General features: G+C 38.9%; 1 protein-coding gene across 1 annotated transcript in view; it reads right to left on the minus strand.

The window, feature by feature from the left end:
- Positions 1-17078, minus strand: part of MMP2 (matrix metallopeptidase 2) — a 29725-nt gene that overhangs the window by 12162 nt on the left and 485 nt on the right. The window contains exons 2-8 of the mRNA XM_008638786.2: positions 13508-13734; positions 11940-12088; positions 9331-9459; positions 7592-7765; positions 3544-3717; positions 1505-1678; positions 259-414 (exon numbers count right to left, since the gene is read on the minus strand). Coding sequence (XP_008637008.1) covers positions 259-414; positions 1505-1678; positions 3544-3717; positions 7592-7765; positions 9331-9459; positions 11940-12088; positions 13508-13734 — 1183 coding nt within the window. The remainder of the gene's footprint in view (positions 1-258; positions 415-1504; positions 1679-3543; positions 3718-7591; positions 7766-9330; positions 9460-11939; positions 12089-13507; positions 13735-17078) is intronic.

Here is a 17078-nt window from a genome sequence, read left to right on the forward strand (position 1 = left end):
CACCTAAAGGTGTGCTTATGGGGTGCTTTGATGCTCCTTTTCATTCAGTAACTTTAGTGACCCCTCATCCTTAAGTTGTGATATTTAATTGAAGTAGAAGGCCTGGTAATATGAAGAAAGCAGGGAGAAAGGAGCAGAGGATGTTTCTGGCATTCGTGGGATTGTGCAGTTCATAATTTACTGCAAATTCTGAGTCCCAGATTTCAACCTGTGTTGCTTGCTTTCCTGATGAGTTCTGCTGATGGGGGAGGACTTTACCATATAGCTCCTGGATCCCTTTAATATCATCCTGAGAAAGCCGAAAGTTCTTGGTGTAGGTGTAGATAGGGGCCATGAGAGCTCCGGGGTCCTCAGAGTGCTCTAATCCCATAGCATGACCAAATTCATGGGCAGCAACCAGGAAGAGACTGTACCCTAAATAGCACAGTAAGACAGTGTTAGCTGCTTGCATTTAAATAGAATTGTACCACACAGGCTATTCACAATAAATAATAATGATTAATATTTAACGCCTCCAATGGTGAACATCACACCTATTTGCCAGTAATGACATTTCACTGGAGAGATTCTAAAACCCTCTTTTGTAGGTGATTTTTGCTGCTGTCTCCCATGCAAGTGACTCTGACCAAGTGTTAATACTTGTGTGAGAAAAGGAAGTGTAGCAAATAACATTGGACATCCCTTTTAGGTACAGAATTAAACTTGCAATCTAGATATCAAATCTTCACCACAAAAAGGCTTGTAAGTGATAAACAGGTCTGTAAATCTGTGTCTCTGAGAACAGACTCTGAATTGGTACTGGTGTACCAAATATTGTTAGATTAAAAATAACCTTTTATCATAGGATAACATATCATCGATTATGCCCAAACAGTCCCTGAAATTTGGCAGGTTTTTTTCTTCCTAAAATACATCCCCCCTTCCCCCCCCGCCCAAATATAGCATTTATTTGTAAATACGTAAAAAGCCTTTTGCCCATGTTAAAAGATGGACAAATATTAACCAAAATAATTTTAAATTGTGATATTCACCACATAGACTTTATATTGTCTCACTCATTTTTTAAACATGTTTTTCATCCTTTGCAATATCAGTCACAAATGTATTAATTTTTTACATTTAGTGTTTGTTCCTAATTTGTATCAGTGTACAATTTATTGCATACTAGTGAAATCCCATAGTACTTCTGGCTTTTAGTCTTGGAAAGAAACACTGGTGGGAAGAAAAACATCTATTTATTTATTAATTTATTTCATGGTTTTGTATTTTAAAAGGATCGTGCATCATTATAACTTTAGGAAATCTGAATATTTCAGACAGATGAGCTCTGGGAGTGACTCTAGCTGTAGTCTCACATTTCAGTGTAGGGACTTTGCTCAGATTTCAGGCTGGGGAGGAGTGCTGTAACCAGCAGGGATGATGAGAATGAAATCACTGCACATGTGATGCCATCGGTGTGGGCACTGCCCAGTCACCCTTGCGTTGCCCTGACAAGGGGTGTTACCTTGATCTGGACAAAAGCCCCACTTGCGGTCGTCGTCGTAGCTGCTGGTGGAGGCACACCAGAGCTTGCCATCGTTGCGCCCTGCACTTGTGCACGACTCGTATTTATTCCCGAGGAAGATGAAGGGGAATACACAAGGAGCTCCCTCGGAATTTCCACCAACTGTTGACATAGCTGTGGAAAATGACAGGAAAACACAGTGAGAAGGGGATCCCTTTTGCTTCTTCTCCTAAACTACGCGCTAAAGCCAGAAAGGAAGCAGAAACACTGCAATGCTTCTAGGAATGTGAAGAGTAAGATTAAAAGTAATATTTGAAAAGACTCTGACAGAATTAAAAAGGAAGAAGTCTAGACATTGCCATTGCAATGAACTTGCCAATAGTTTAGGTGGGGGTGAGAAGGAGCCCTGGACTCATGTTCACAGCTCTGGGAAAGCAGCAGTTTAACAGTGTTTTGTGGAAGGTGATTGTCCAGCAAGTATCTTTTAATGCTCACTCCTGGTGTTATTTTAAAGTGTTTTAAAGTATTTAGGTGGAAGGTATGGTTAGTGTCAGAAAGGTTAAAGAGCTATTGAATATCCACCTGGCTGGTAGGTGTCTCACTCAAGAATAAGCTTTATATACCCTGACAGCAGGGTACAGTTTAAAATTATATGATTTAAAACATTTTCTAAAGAGAAGGATATATTATATGTAGAAAACTTTTTTTTTTAACCAGTAGTTCTGCAAAAACTTGAAAAATTTTCCCCTGTGTTCTCATCTATGTAGTATATGGCAGTAATATATAAGAAATAACATTTGTATGTGCAGGTACAAGGATTTCTAGAGGGAAGAGAATGCAACTGCATTTAAAATAACAGTTTAAAGTAGGTATCATGAACAGAATAGGAAAATAATATAAAAGTCATTTAAATTCATTTATACTTCTACCTGACAATGACAGTTCCTTTCAAATTATGGTCTGTCTTCTGGGAAGGTACATGAGAGCAATACAGAGGCAAAGCTGGTTGTGTCCCTAATTATTTATTAGTATTTATTTCTCATTCATTACTATTTATTAATAGCATTTTATGCTGAAAGAAAGCTTAAACTAAGTGTATTTCTTTGTTCCACTGATAGCGACTGTGTTACCTAAGACTTTGACTACATTGATTCTAGATATATTGGTTCTTTTGTCTGTTGAAAGATCTTTAGAATTTTCTCTTCCTAACCATGTAGCAGGGTATAATGAATTTGATACCTTTATTTTTTTTTTTTGGACATCTATAATGTGAAATGGAAGGGTTACACCTGGTAATCAAAAGTAACAGAAAGCCAAATACCAGTACCTCAAAGCTGTATTGCTAATGGTTGGGCCATTTTCAGAAGACCCCCAAAAATCAAAAAGCAGGATGCATGTAGGTTTGAATGTAGCTTCCCCTTGGCTCTGTTAAAAGCCAGAGATTTTAGAACTGCCATGGTTAACTTAGTCTCTATGCTTATGGCTGTAGCATGAATCCTAAGAATGAACACCTGCCAAGCTATTCAGGGCTCTAAATTAATTTTTGTTCCTTTATGTAGTAAAACTCAAGTTAAAAAGTATAAAAAATTGTGAAGAAAGCTGAAATCTATTTTTGTGGCTAAACCATTTCACTTAGTTCTTTTGAATTGCTGAAAAGATCTATTAACACAAGCTTAACATACTAAACAGGATTTCTTTTTACAAGTGTAAATGGTGAGTATTAAGCTAAAATATTATTCATACTTTCTTCTGTCACATGAGACTTCTCTTCCAGGGCCATTAACAAACCGTAATCTGCTTGTAATTATCCTGCAGTGGTAGCCATGTACGTTCAATGCCATTTGTGTATTCCTGACAAACCTGTGCTGTGACCACCTTGTTTATACAGATTGCTCCTGTTCCAGTTACATCCTTGGCCACCTCTGTTAAAATTGTGTCTAACTCATCAACTTCTGTGTGCTCTGGTGAAAGTATGCCAAAGAAGACTTGTTAAAACAATGACCAATTAGACTGTGTTATGCAAGCAACATTCCTCGTACCAGTCTCTGGACAGAATCCATATTTCTTATCTCTGTCATAGTCTTCAGTGGTTCCACACCATCGGTATCCATCTGTTCTGCCTTCTGTTGTGCACTGGTCATAGGACTGGCCTTGGAATTTGAAGGGAAATTTGCATGGCTGCCCATCACCATTGCCACCCATTGTAAAAAGTGCTGTAGGGGGAACGAGAGAGGAAAATGTCAGAACACAAGGCTCAGTATCAACAAGGAATCACAGTGTAAAGCATCCATGATTTGGCCCTTTTTAAGATGCCCAAGGGCACCTTTTCCCCCCCTTCTCTCACGCAGTTTAAAGCTGCAGCTAAAACCCAAATGTGTATGTGGGAAGGCTTGGCAGGTTACTTCTAACTTTGCTGTTGGTTTTGATTGACTAAACAGCCATTACAGCCTCAGTCTATGTGTAGGATTTGAGGAGGTTTGCCTTTGCTTAGGCTGATCCATCAGTGGGAAGAGGCATTGTTTATGTGTGTGCTTCTTTTTACAGTAGCACTAAATAAACCCCCCAGGCCTCTTCTGGCTTAAGGGTGACTGGGAAAGGGTTCTAACAATGGAGTATTGTGACACAGATGGTCCATTTTGCCTTTTACACTTAAACCAGTAATTGGCTACAGCATCAGGGACATGAACCAGTAAGTTAAAGAAGTCCTACTAATGAGAGGATTTGGAGCTTTGCAGGCCTGGCTCACACACACAAGTTTGCTGAACTTCTGATCTGCCTGAGAGAGTGATTCTATCCTTCTACATCCTGGACATGGAAACAGCCACACAGGGGTCCTGTCTGCAACACACCCTGTGCTTCCCCAAATGTTGGGTTTTGTTTCAGGTGCTGTACTAAGATAGGAAAGGTGCATTAACTAGGGCTGTGGCTATTGTGATTGGAGAAGGACTTTATTTTTTTAAAAAAGTAGTGATAGAATTGGAGAGCATAGTTAAACTGAGTTGTTTAGATGACTCACTCACCATGAGCTGCTTCCAGCTCTAGGTCTGGCAAACTCTGCATTTTAATAGCCTTTTTTATATTGGTTTACATGTGGCTAAGTTGCAAAAACCATATGGAAAGTCAGTCTCTTACTTTGCATGCTGCCTTTCTGAGCCGCAGTCAGAATGCAGTTTTTCATTTTGCTTGAGGCTACATCATGTGATGGTAACAACAATGGTTTATTAAGTTTTCAACTCCCCCCCTCTCCCCCCTTAACAATAAAATTGCGTTAATGTAAATGAAAGTTAGAGACTGGGGCAGTTTCCCCAAAAGAAAAGCCAAATTTACTTGTAAGGGGATCTTAAAGGGCCTTGTTCTGCATCATGGTAAGCTCAGCAATTTACTGGTAAAGACACACTGAAGTGAGAGCAGATTCAGACTGGACATTACTAATATGTGAACTTCACTTTTAGCTCTTCCTAGAAAAATTAACCAGTTGTGATGTCAGGAAACCTCAGGCTGGAAGGCTGCAAACCGCTGTGGCACAGATCCATGGTGGAGGTAGGTGCAGCTTCACGAGGGTTGTGCCTGGGAGAGCAGTCAGGCAGCAGCCTACAAGAACTGTGACCAGTGTGAGGGAGGTACAGGCAGAGAACAGATTGTTATATACAGGAGGACCAATGTTAGGAGCCTAAACTGCCTGTAGTGTCAGTGGAGTTTGGAAATGAGAGATATCAAGATGCCTTGATCCCATATGGCAAAGGAGAAGTTCAGCACACCTGTGTAAGATTTGCGTAGTAGGTAGATAACTTTCTGCTTTACCTCCAGCTTTGACAAACAATAGTTCAATCAGTTTACAAAATTAGGGTACAGATCTGGGACTAACTTTAGAAAAGCCTGGTGCAGCACCACAGCTTTAGACATGTTTCCATATATGCACTGTGGCTCTATAATGAGAAGAATTCAAACTAACTTCAGTGAGTTAAACATGAGAGAAACAAAGGCCAACAACCAGGAATGTTGCTGCCAACACAGACTGTCTGATATAAATCCTACCCTATCTGAATTTATTAGCTGGGGTTTAGCAAATGGTGCCTTGGAATAATGAGTGAACAATGCCACTCTGCATTTAATAAGAAACATCTGTGCATAACTGTTCATGGATCTTGCAAAACAATTACATCAGAAACAAAAGGCTGAAACCCTTCTGTTCCATTTCAGAAACCCTGACACTGGCATTTCCAGGAATCTCACTTTCAGAACCAACTCTCCCTGACAGTGCTCCACTGCTTACATTTTCAGCCTTGCATGACTTTAGGATCTTACAAAGGTGTATCAGTCAGGGTATGTGGATCTCCATTTCTCCAGCTGCCTATAATCATGGCTTCATTCTGACTGCATCTGAGTGCTTGCAGTATTTTAAAGAAATGAGCCAAATTTTTCTCTTTTGTGGCTGAAAGAATTAATCCAAGGAAGAGGCGATTTGGGGAAAGGTGGGAAATAAAGGAGATGTCAAAATTTCCCCAAAAAAAAGATTATGCAGTTATGTGCATGTGCACACTTACAGTCTGCTGAAGTAAATATTCTGAAAGTCATACCACTAACAATAAATTTTTAAAATTTTTTGTAATCTGTGTAAAGTTCATACTCCTGCTTGTTCATCCTCTGTACTTGTATTAATAGCTGTCACCAGGGTAGATCCCAGCTCTATATGTGATCTATACCAGGCAATTAGGGGTTTGGAAATTAAAGAATAACTTTTTACTGCATTAGGGCTCAAGACTGATATGTTCTACAACAGATAATCTTTGGAAACCACTGCCATCCTGAGGCAGAAAATCTGTAATCTTGTATTTGAAACTGTATAGTCTTGCAAATGAGCTTGAAAAAACCCCAAAACTTGTCAAGCAGGAATCCATTTAGTGTTTGGCTACAACAGGATTCCAGAGAATCCTATTTTGAACTTTTTCTATGTACACATACCTGCAAAATTTTGAAAAATGCATTTCTTTTCAGACATGTACATATGAATACATGTACATGTGTGGCAGTACTTGTGTGCTGGGACATGTTGGGCTCTACTTGTGCATTCTTGGGCTGGCAAACCCCTGAACATATTTTGGTAGCTTGAGGCTTAAGCATCACTGATCTTCTTTCAGCAATCTGGATTCTCTTTCCTTGTACTGACTGCATGTAGCCATAACATTATAAATAAGTTCAGTACTATTGTTTCAAGCAGGATTAGCATGAATATGAAAAAAGCACCATTTCTTTCTGGTTTGCTCTCCTTCAAAACTTTCTTATTTTTTTTTATGACCCAGGAGTAGTAGGCAGGACTTTTACTGACCCAGTGCTTGATATGAAAGGTAAAAAGAGTGATGAAACACTCCCTGCTGCCCAAAGCTAATAGTCAGTTATGTACAAAGGGAAATAAATGAGTGTGGGAAACTGCAGTACTGGGAATGTCTGTTAATGTATGTGCCAGGAACTGGCAAACAGGACGTGGAACGAGTGGCTGAAAGCACCTTACCGTCTCTACTCTTCTCACTGCTGATAAATTACCTCAGTAGGCTACAGCCAATTAATTGCTTCTCTAAAGGTTTCCTACTGTGTGATGTACAGGAGATGAAATTAACACTCATACCAATAAATAGTCTGAAATGTTATATCCTCAAGATGTAAAGGCTCATCAAAATTTTCAAGCACAGAAATATGTGTTCCTATTGTTTTTAAAGGAAACATATTGTTATAAATTCATTTGAAAGATAATAATAATAAAAATTATATTGTGTATGATTTTAAAAAGTTATGGCTACACAAAGGCATTATACTCGTTATCTAATCTGTAGATGAATGTTTCCAAATATGAAATAAAATCCTTGTGAAACAGTTCTGGTCATCTTCCAAAAGGTAGAATTAAAGTACAATCTTAGCTTTCCTAGACCCTCTAATAATTTAGTACAGATACTGGCATGTTATGATTTCTGAAAGACATTCATTCCTTTATCTAAAAGGAAAGGAAGTGGGAAAAACACAAGAAGTGGATGAGCAAAGAAGAAAGGAACAGTCTGCCAGGAGAAAAATCACTAGAAACATTGGTCTGCTTACACTCATGGGGACAAAAGCCATATTTCCCATCTGCATCGAAGTCTTTGGTTGTGGAACACCAGAGGAATCCATCGCTGCGTCCTGCATCTGTGCAGCTGTTGTATTCCTTGCCATTGAACCAGAAGGGAAATTTGCAGTATTCACCATCTGCATTTCCATACTTCACTCTGACCACTACAAAGAGAACAAATGCAGTGGTGAAACTAGCCACCAACTGATACAAAAAATACAATTTCTGGACATCTTATTTTCCTGGAAGATACTGATATAGAAATGCAGTCTGAATTTCCATTTTGAAATTCAATATACTGCTGGTCTCTCTATTGGCAAGATGATCATAGCTGAAATATAAACTGGTAATTTTAAAAGAATTACATGGATATTACTCATGGTGAAGTGTTAGAATCAGCCCAGAAAAATATATATGTTGTTACTATGGCAAGGCAAAGTTATAAACATGCTGTTAATACATTTAGTAATTTAGTTTCTTTAGTAATACGGTCTAAAATGTTCAGTATAGTTTCAAAGGTTCCAGGCAGCAGCTGAAAATGAGCTGAACATGCCTTGTGCCTCATAAACCACTTTGGTATTTCCAGTGGGACTTGTGTGACATCTGTGGCACGGGGGGACAGGGTAAGGAACACAGACACACCCAGATCCTGGGGTTTATTTCAGTTTGTACACACATGTAGTCTTATGAATACAGTATTGGTGCTGGAATATATGTTAATGCATAGATAAGTCACTTATTCATTGCATTTCTTTTAATGGCAGTAACTAACTGGTTGCTTGTGCAGTATTTTCACTTATAGGGAAAACAGTTTCCTCCTGCCTCTGAGGCAGGGAACCAGTCCACTTAGTACAGTTACCAGCTGGTGCTTCTTCTGAAGGTGAAAGAAAGCCCAACAGAAGGAAGATGACTATTTTGGTATTAAAGTTCAATTATTTTTTTGATGGGAAGACAGATGAGAAAGCTAGAATTTGAAATGAAACACAAATGTGAGTTTATATTCTTATTTTAAGTGTTCCAAATTATTTTACAGGACAAGATGATAATCAGTATGTATGAATGTGGCAAAGTTCAAGCAGAAAAAGCAGGTTACAAACTACTAGGCCTTTTTTGCCTAGTTCAGGTGATATTATCTAGATCTTTTCTTCTAAGGGTATGGCAAAGTGCCTGTGAAAGATTCTTGAAGATGCTCTTAATCTGCTGTTTGATGTTAATTTTGTTTTGGTCACCAGCATGAGTGATTTCTATTCCACATGTTTATAAGATACTATGAGTATTTAAAAACCTGTTCAAGTGGATGCTTCTACTTTTAGCAACTGGAGCTGCAGCTTAAATCATCTTAAATCATCATGTGAGCAGAAAAACGCTGACCAGTCTGCCTCTTGAAAATAAACTTAAAGGTATTGTAGTTTGAACCCCTGAGAACTGAAGCATTCAAAATTGTAGCCATGGCTTTGTACTTTCACAGAATTCCTGAAGGTTATGCAGCATCAGGCCTACTGTTAATTCAGTTTTTCATGGGGTAATAGTGGAGGAACAGAAAGGGAAATCCTATTTCATTAGGAATTACATAAACATGTTGTAGAAAACATTTTAAATTGTATAAATGAATTTTCACCTCCTAATATTTACTGTCAGTCAGTGAAAGAATTTAATGCAGTGCCTGAAACAGTATTAAAACAGAGCAGCCAGCAGGCCATATGTTCTGAAACATGAAAAAGTCTGGTACCTTGTCCCTCTCCAAGAGTCCACAGTTCATCATCATCAAAATGGGAGTCTCCTCCAATTCCTGGCCCTGGTGCAAAGGCATGAGCCAGGAGACCGTCTTTGCCATCAAAGGGGTATCCATCACCATGTTCTGCAGGAGCAAGCAGACAAAAAAGAGCAGTTTCTAATGACCTCAGGCAGAGTCTGTACATGAATGATGATTATCATGTGTACTTTCCCATCCAAGACAGCAGCAGAATAGTCTAGTGAGTGAATTTATTGTTTTGGGTTGTGCTGGAAAGATTGAACCAGAAGAGAATCAGCCAGTTCTTACAAAGAACATTAAGAGTCAGTACTGCAGTTGTCACAGCATGGTATTTTATATCTCATAAGTATTGTGGAAAGAAAGCAAAAATTGTGAAGAACAGTGAAGAATTGTACATGTGATGTATGACTGTATACACAGTGCTATTTCTCAATAAAAGCTGATAGGGAATTTTAAAGTAAACATTGTAGATGAGGGATATTTTCAGGTAATTCGTATCACTCTCCAACACAGAGATTAGAAAGTAAAGGCAGATTTCACTTTGCAGGCTGCTCTTTTCTTCTGCACCTCACACTGCTGTGCTCTTTGCTTTGTGCAGGATACTCACTACCCCAGTAGGAAAGCAAAGCTGGGTGTCAGCAGTGAGCTCTGGAAAGCCAGCTTGCTCTTGCTTCTCTGAGCCCTGAAGGAGAGTATCCCTCATCCACTTGAAGCACTCCGAGAGCCAGGCAGCTCACAGGGCAGCAGCAGGTTAAGCAGCTCTCATGTTAACACACTGTAGGCTTTTCTTGGAAGTACACCACTTGTGGGTAAGGCAGGCTGGCACGGGCATAGCCCTGGTATTCATAGCTCTCCCACCACACTGACCTGTGCATCAAAGCTGGCTGCCAGCATCTCCAGTTGCATCATTCCTGGTCTTTTGGTCTGATGTCTTGCCATTTAACAGAAGCCCTAAATACACAGGCCTGATTCTCTCCTCTGCTACACTGATTTCAGGCTGGTGTCACTCTTAATACTAGTTCAGTTCATTCCCTTCAGGAGACTAGTGTGTCAGTTGTTAAGAAAAAGATTTTGACATATATCAGGTGCTTTACTCCCATTTATTTCAAAGTAGATCCTTTGCTTAAGAGAAAGGTTAAAAATGAAGAAACCTCACAGCTGTCTCAGCCCCTGTGAATCTGATATGCAGTAAAGTGATAGGAATGACTGAATTGTGGAAGCAGCTCTTTGCCCACAGTATCTGAGCTGGCTATAGCCAGCAAGTACTAAAACCAGCAGAAACACTTCTGCTTTTGTAAGAATTTTTTTTTTTTTTTTTTTTTTTTTTTTGGAGCCAGTCTGGATGAGGATCTGAAGTCCTGAGTGTACAGAATCTCTGCAGCTTTTGAGGTCAACTCATCAGTAGCTAAAGCAATGAAAACCAGCTTGAAATGAAGGCTTTTACAAAGAGTTCAGTTATTCTTTGAACTCTTCACTTAACTTCCAAAGTCTACCTCCCAAGTAATTGGCTGCACAAATATCTTTATTGGTATTAAAAATTCTGTGACTGTCCAGAAGTTAAAACCCCCCATGTTTACACTGGAAAGCCATAAATATTTTTTCAGGGGAAACCAAAATTAATTGAGAAGGCATGCACAATGAAAATGAATCAAGTCACCCATCATCAGCTGCACCCAAACCATAGTTCTGCTCATGATCCATATTTTTAAATTCTTGAGTGTACAGAATCTCTGCAGCTTTTGAGGTCAACTCATCAGTAGCTAAAGCAATGAAAACCAGCTTGAAATGAAGGCTTTTACAAAGAGTTCAGTTATTCTTTGAACTCTTCACTTAACTTCCAAAGTCTACCTCCCAAGTAATTGGCTGCACAAATATCTTTATTGGTATTAAAAATTCTGTGACTGTCCAGAAGTTAAAACCCCCCATGTTTACACTGGAAAGCCATAAATATTTTTTCAGGGGAAACCAAAATTAATTGAGAAGGCATGCACAATGAAAATGAATCAAGTCACCCATCATCAGCTGCACCCAAACCATAGTTCTGCTCATGATCCATATTTTTAAATTCTTCAAGACCAAAGAATGCATTGAAAGCTTGCATTCTGCCATGCTAAAGAATGGAAACCAGCTATGGAGTCAAAATTGGAAGGCACGAATCCATTTTTAAGCTCTCCAGTATGTTAGAACTCTCACCACTATCACTGGAAAACAGCATACAAAGCTATAAATAAGTGGTATGATGCTATTCCGTTCTCTTCTGTGGCAGGAAGCCAGCTCACATCATCTGAAGATCTATACCAATATGTCTCAGTTCTATTTCTGATTTGTAAATTTAAAAATAAAATGTTGCCCCTAGCAATTCTCTTTTGGAAAGATAAATATAGTGTAAGGATATTGTATAAATACTTCCCTCTCTCTCTCTCATGTAAAAGAAAGTCTTAGTGAAATTAGATCTTAGCTTGTATGAGCCAAGTGTGAACTAGGACAAGGTTTGCCAGAAAGGCTCATGAGGGTGGATCATTCTAATACTGAGGATTAATGAAAGGAACAAAACCAAAAACATAAGTAAAAATAGAAAAATATACCCCATCGGCCAAAATTAATCATAATGTCTGCTTCTCCATCATTTATTCGGTTAAATCTCAGCGGTGTGACATCACTCCAGACTTGAAAGGCTCGAGCAAAGGCATCATCTACTGTCTCAGGATCCAAATCTGGGGTATAGCCTATAATCCTTAGAGGTAAAAGCAACAGTTAAGTAACACACAAACATGCTCCCTGTATTAGTTGTTTACTGCTCAACATGCTGAGTAGACTCAGCAGTGAAACCAGCTAAGAGGTAACACTGCTGCACATGAGATCTAAACAACTTCCTTTGATTCAGAGATGTGTTTAGATGTTGCACTTACTGTTTATTTTCTTTTGGAATTGATGCAGCAGCAAGAAGAAAATTATAAATCCAGAGGCTGTAAAGCCTGGATGGCAGTGAGCCTTGCACAAAACATTTTGAGTTTTGCATTAGCACTGAGACCAGAAAAGGAGCTCAGTAACATTCCGGAAGTTTCAAGTGTGGATTGTTTTGCCCTTCAATAAGAGCAGAAAAGCAGCCCTTCTCCCTCACCTGTGTCTCTAACTGTATATTGTTTCATCCCTGTGGAATGCTAATCCTTTACCTGTGTGTGGGATACATTGGCAATAGGATACACAGGGAAACAGGAAGAAAAAGCATGTAAGATAAAGCTGCAGGCCTGACCTGAGAAAGGGACAAACTCTCTAGTATGTTGCTTTCTTCTTCTTCATATATTTTAATTGGACTTCTTACTGCCTTATATTATAGCCTATCTGCCATGTAAAGACTAAAGACAAGTTTCCAATTCTTTGCTGCTGTGACTGTGCATAGTGAGGGAAACTATTTTGTGCCTAAGGAGAGTGAGGAAGAATCAGAGGGAGCACATCAGCAAGTAGGGGCTGCAAGAGCAGCTGCCACGGGTTTTTTCAGCGTTTATTAGGTTAGTCACAGCCCAACGAACGCTTGGAGTCCAAACGTGTGAGGGAACAGCAGACTAAGTCAAGCACCTAAGACAATCTGCTGGTTTTTCTCATTGGTGGTAAATGATTGCTCATGGACCACCTAAGGTAATGAGTTTTTTACTACAATGAGAGCTGTATTGGTCCCTAACTCTTCAGAAGAATATGAAATTAGAACATGCCAAACTTATTGCAATAGGCTTGTTATAACTTGTATTTGTATATAGCTGAAATACAATTGCTTGATTTTAAAATTTATTTAATCATCTCCTTTTTAGGACTGCAGGATGAAGAGGAGTTTGGCCTCTGCAATCAATAAATACTGTGATCCTCCTGGAGCAGGTGGGCAGGTGAGATACTCCTGCTCCAACTCCCTTAGGATGCTTGCTGCAGATCAAAGAGTAAACCCAAAATCTCTTTAGTTTCAACCAGAAAGTTGATGTCGAGATGATTCTTCCTGATACATTACAGTTTGAAATCACAGAGGTATTTGTTAAAGCATCTGGTAGTTATCCAAACACCAGGGGATTCTAATTCAAGGAGTCTTGTCTAGCCTTTGGGTCTTGGAAGTGCTATGGTTATATGTGAACAGAACCCAGCATTACCAGTCAGTACCAGTCAGTACCTGTATGTTATATGATTCTTTTCCCATTTTGGCTTTCTTGCAAAGAAGTTGTAATTGGCTACATCAGGGTTACCACAACGAGGTTTCTTCATTGTCTCAATAGTGTTTTGATCCAAATCTCCTGTTTCAGGCAGCCCAAAAAATTTCTGCATTTTCTTCAGCGTATCTTTCAGGACAAATAAATTGCAACTGTCTTTTGGGCACCCATAGTATTTATTCAGGTATTGCTTGGGAAAAAAAGCACAGAACAAAGAATTTAAAATTCATAAAATAAATAGTTAATCATTGTAAAGAAATAAATACTGTAATTCCATGTTAGCTTTCTACCTGTAATTTTTAAGTTTTCAAAATTACTATTATTAGTAAGTGAGGGACCAGCAGAATCATCTTAATTGACACAAAGCATCCTTGATCACATGATGTTGCTAATTAAACAGTCATTTCCACTATTAGCTATCACCTTTACTTAATGAATTGCTTTTAGTTATTAGAGCATAGAACTTCAATGTAGAGCTACAAAGTAAAAATGGGTTTGTCTTTTTTTGTTTTCTTTATGATGTATAAATCTGCTTACAGTTTTAGACTTTGTGTAATTGGTGTTGGAAGAATCTGGATTATTGAGAAACTTCTCAAGAAATCAAAGCAACCCCACAAATGAGACCGCATTGATTGCAAAGAAAAACCCCATTCTTTATTCAAACCACACAGAGTTGTTTGAATGTTGTATGTGTTTGTTTTTGAGCCAAACATTGCAAAGAACTGAAGAAGAAAGTATTTGGTAACATTTCAGTTGCTTGGACACTGCAGCCAATCAATATTTGCATACTTAAAACTCCACTGAATGCTCCAGCACATTATGGCCAGACTGATGTTTCTGATACAGCCATGATGGCAATTCATACAGTTCTTTCTCATTAAAAAAGAGTGATCATAAGAGATCCAAAAGATGGCACAAATCCCATTATTTTCATCTCCTACCTAAAATAATACCCACCAAAGTCTCTTCCCCTTCTCTTAAGGATGAGTTTACAGTATTTTATGCCTCTCTGTGAAAGAAAAGCTTCAGCCGTGTGAAATGGCAGCTACTCCCAAACTGCACCCAAATGGGTGCTTGGCACTGCCCAGAGCTGAGAGATGCCAATGGTGCTGTGAGACAGGAAGGTTGCAAGTTACTGATTTTCCTGGTAAAAACAATCTGCAGCCGAGGAAGAAAAACCCTTCAGGTATTGTATCCCAAATATTAACTACAAGTCCAAGGTAGGAAAACACCTGAATAAGGTAAAGGTCTATTTGCCAAAAATACACGAGGAATATCAGGGAGAACTATTTCAAACTGAGGATTACAAGAAGCCTGCCAAAAAGACTGCACATTTAAGTTCTTGCGCCAGCAAGTATTCCCAAGAGAAACCTTGTTTCATGTGTCTAATTAATTGCTGAAATACACCCAGGAGACTGGGGATATTACCACAACATCAGGAATATAAAGCAGAGGATATTTGATACCTGCTGTTGGTCAAGCCTAGATTTCACCACTCTCCTCACAAAGTCCAGGCTAACCTCATCTGCCCAGCATAGGAAATGGTTCAGGGCTTACTCAGAAAAGGATTTAATCAAGATGTTACACCATTTCCTTCAGAAGGTCCTCCATTCATCATGATTAAGCACAGACTGTGGCTAGTTTTTGTGATTTTTGTAATGGACTTCTGATGTGGTATTTCTCCAGTGGAGACTGTGGCACTGGCAAATAAGGAACACAGAGTGGTTTCATCTTAGCTTCCACTGAGCTGCTGTCTACACATAGTTAATGGGGCCTGGTGGAAATGATGTGAAATGCATTAAGAACATAATCAAACAAGCCAGTTTGGTTCTTATCCTGATTTTCACTTTCATGTAGTTCGATGGATTTTCTTATGCCTCTGCTTGCATCCCCCAATGATGTACCATAGTATAATATAGACTGTATATCAGGATTGAAGTTTACTGAAGAAACAGGCTGCTGCTCTTGCCATTTTAGGTTTGGGAGCAAGCTATACAACCAAAAATATAATCTGTGGCATGATAAAGAATTTTACTTGATAGAATTCTAAATAAAAAGCTAACCCCTTTCAGTTTTTCCTAAAATGGAGATTTTATTGAAGATGACAAATGACCATGATCAGCTGTTCTATGAGGAGAGAATCTTGAAGAAATGTAATGTCTATGCAAACCACATCTTGGCCTAGGCTGTGAAACGCTGTTTCCCCAGAGTCAGCAGGGAGCTGTGGTGATCTGGAATTTTGATCCAGCCCATTAATGAAACAGGGTCCAGCTGCAACATAGCAATTTGTGTTCTGATGCTGAGTGTTGGGGCTGTTCTGATGGAGGGTGTGAGGAAATGCAGCCAGTAAGCATTGCCCAAGAATACCCCAAGAAAGACAAAGAAGTGGTGCAGAGTTAAACCAGCTTGTAATTTTCCTCTGAGTACACATAATAAATAGGTTGTTTGAAAGAAACAGAGATGAGGGGAGATGTGGATTGCAGTTATTAAATAAAAGCCTGGCTGTGTCTAAGAAAATAGATTCTCTAAGAGTGGTTAAATTGCTGTTAGACATGTGGGACCCCTCTCTCCTCTCCCAAATGCACTGCCCCTGCCCCCAGCCCTTGGCTACTGTGCTGTTAGGGCAAAACTGTGGGTGAATTTGTTTTGTTAACGACTAAGGAATGCCCTTTTTGGGTCAGTTTGTCTGTTTTTCCTAAACTTTCCAACACAGCTCCCAACTGGAAATTCTCTCTCTACCCTCCCCCAGACCTTCTTTAACCTGGGAAGCTTTCCCAAGATGCATACTCCTAAAGAGAAGTGACCAACTTTCAAATCTCTATGTCCTAAAATAAGAGTAATTTATCTCAATCCTCCTTAAAATGGATTTACTGCTGAAGAAGAGAAATGTCTATAATTTACATGCTAAATAAGGATAATCTGTCTCAATCTCCCTTTAAATGGACTTCCACATAATGTCACTTTTATGAAGGTCCATGGGGCTAAAAAAAGGTTAGAATAAAATGCTGTAGAGTTATAGCTATAATTTGCTCATATCACAGAAATCCAAACTCTTTTTTTTTGTTCCAGATTGGATTTGGGAAAAAAAAGTCTTTAAACCTTTGATGAGATTGTTTTCCAAAGTCAAAACTAGTCACAATGGCTTCTGAAATTCGAGCCAGCTTTCAGTTGTAGTGTCCCTTAAAGCTGTGTTTATGCAATGCATGGTAAACAATCTGGAAAACACACTTCTGAAAGCTGTGATACATGCATTAAGAGAGTCTCGACTGCCCTCACGTCTACTTGATTTAAGTAAAAAGAATTACATGTCTCTTATTTGCCCTTCTCCCCTCTTACCATTGCAATCTTTTGATTATAGTTGTGATGATTTACTAAAAATATTTTGTATCTTGAGACCTAAGGAAAAAAAAACCCAAAAAACTGACTTTCTTTGCTGGCTTTAAAAATTTTAAGAGAGGAAACATTACTTGGCTCCAGTTTTAACTTTTGAAAGCTGATACCTTTGCTAGCTAGCTAGCACTTCCAGAGACTCTA

This window comes from Corvus brachyrhynchos, unplaced genomic scaffold, assembly GCF_000691975.1.
Source record: "Corvus brachyrhynchos isolate BGI_N302 unplaced genomic scaffold, ASM69197v1 scaffold26, whole genome shotgun sequence".
Classification (NCBI taxonomy): Eukaryota; Metazoa; Chordata; class Aves; order Passeriformes; family Corvidae; genus Corvus; species Corvus brachyrhynchos.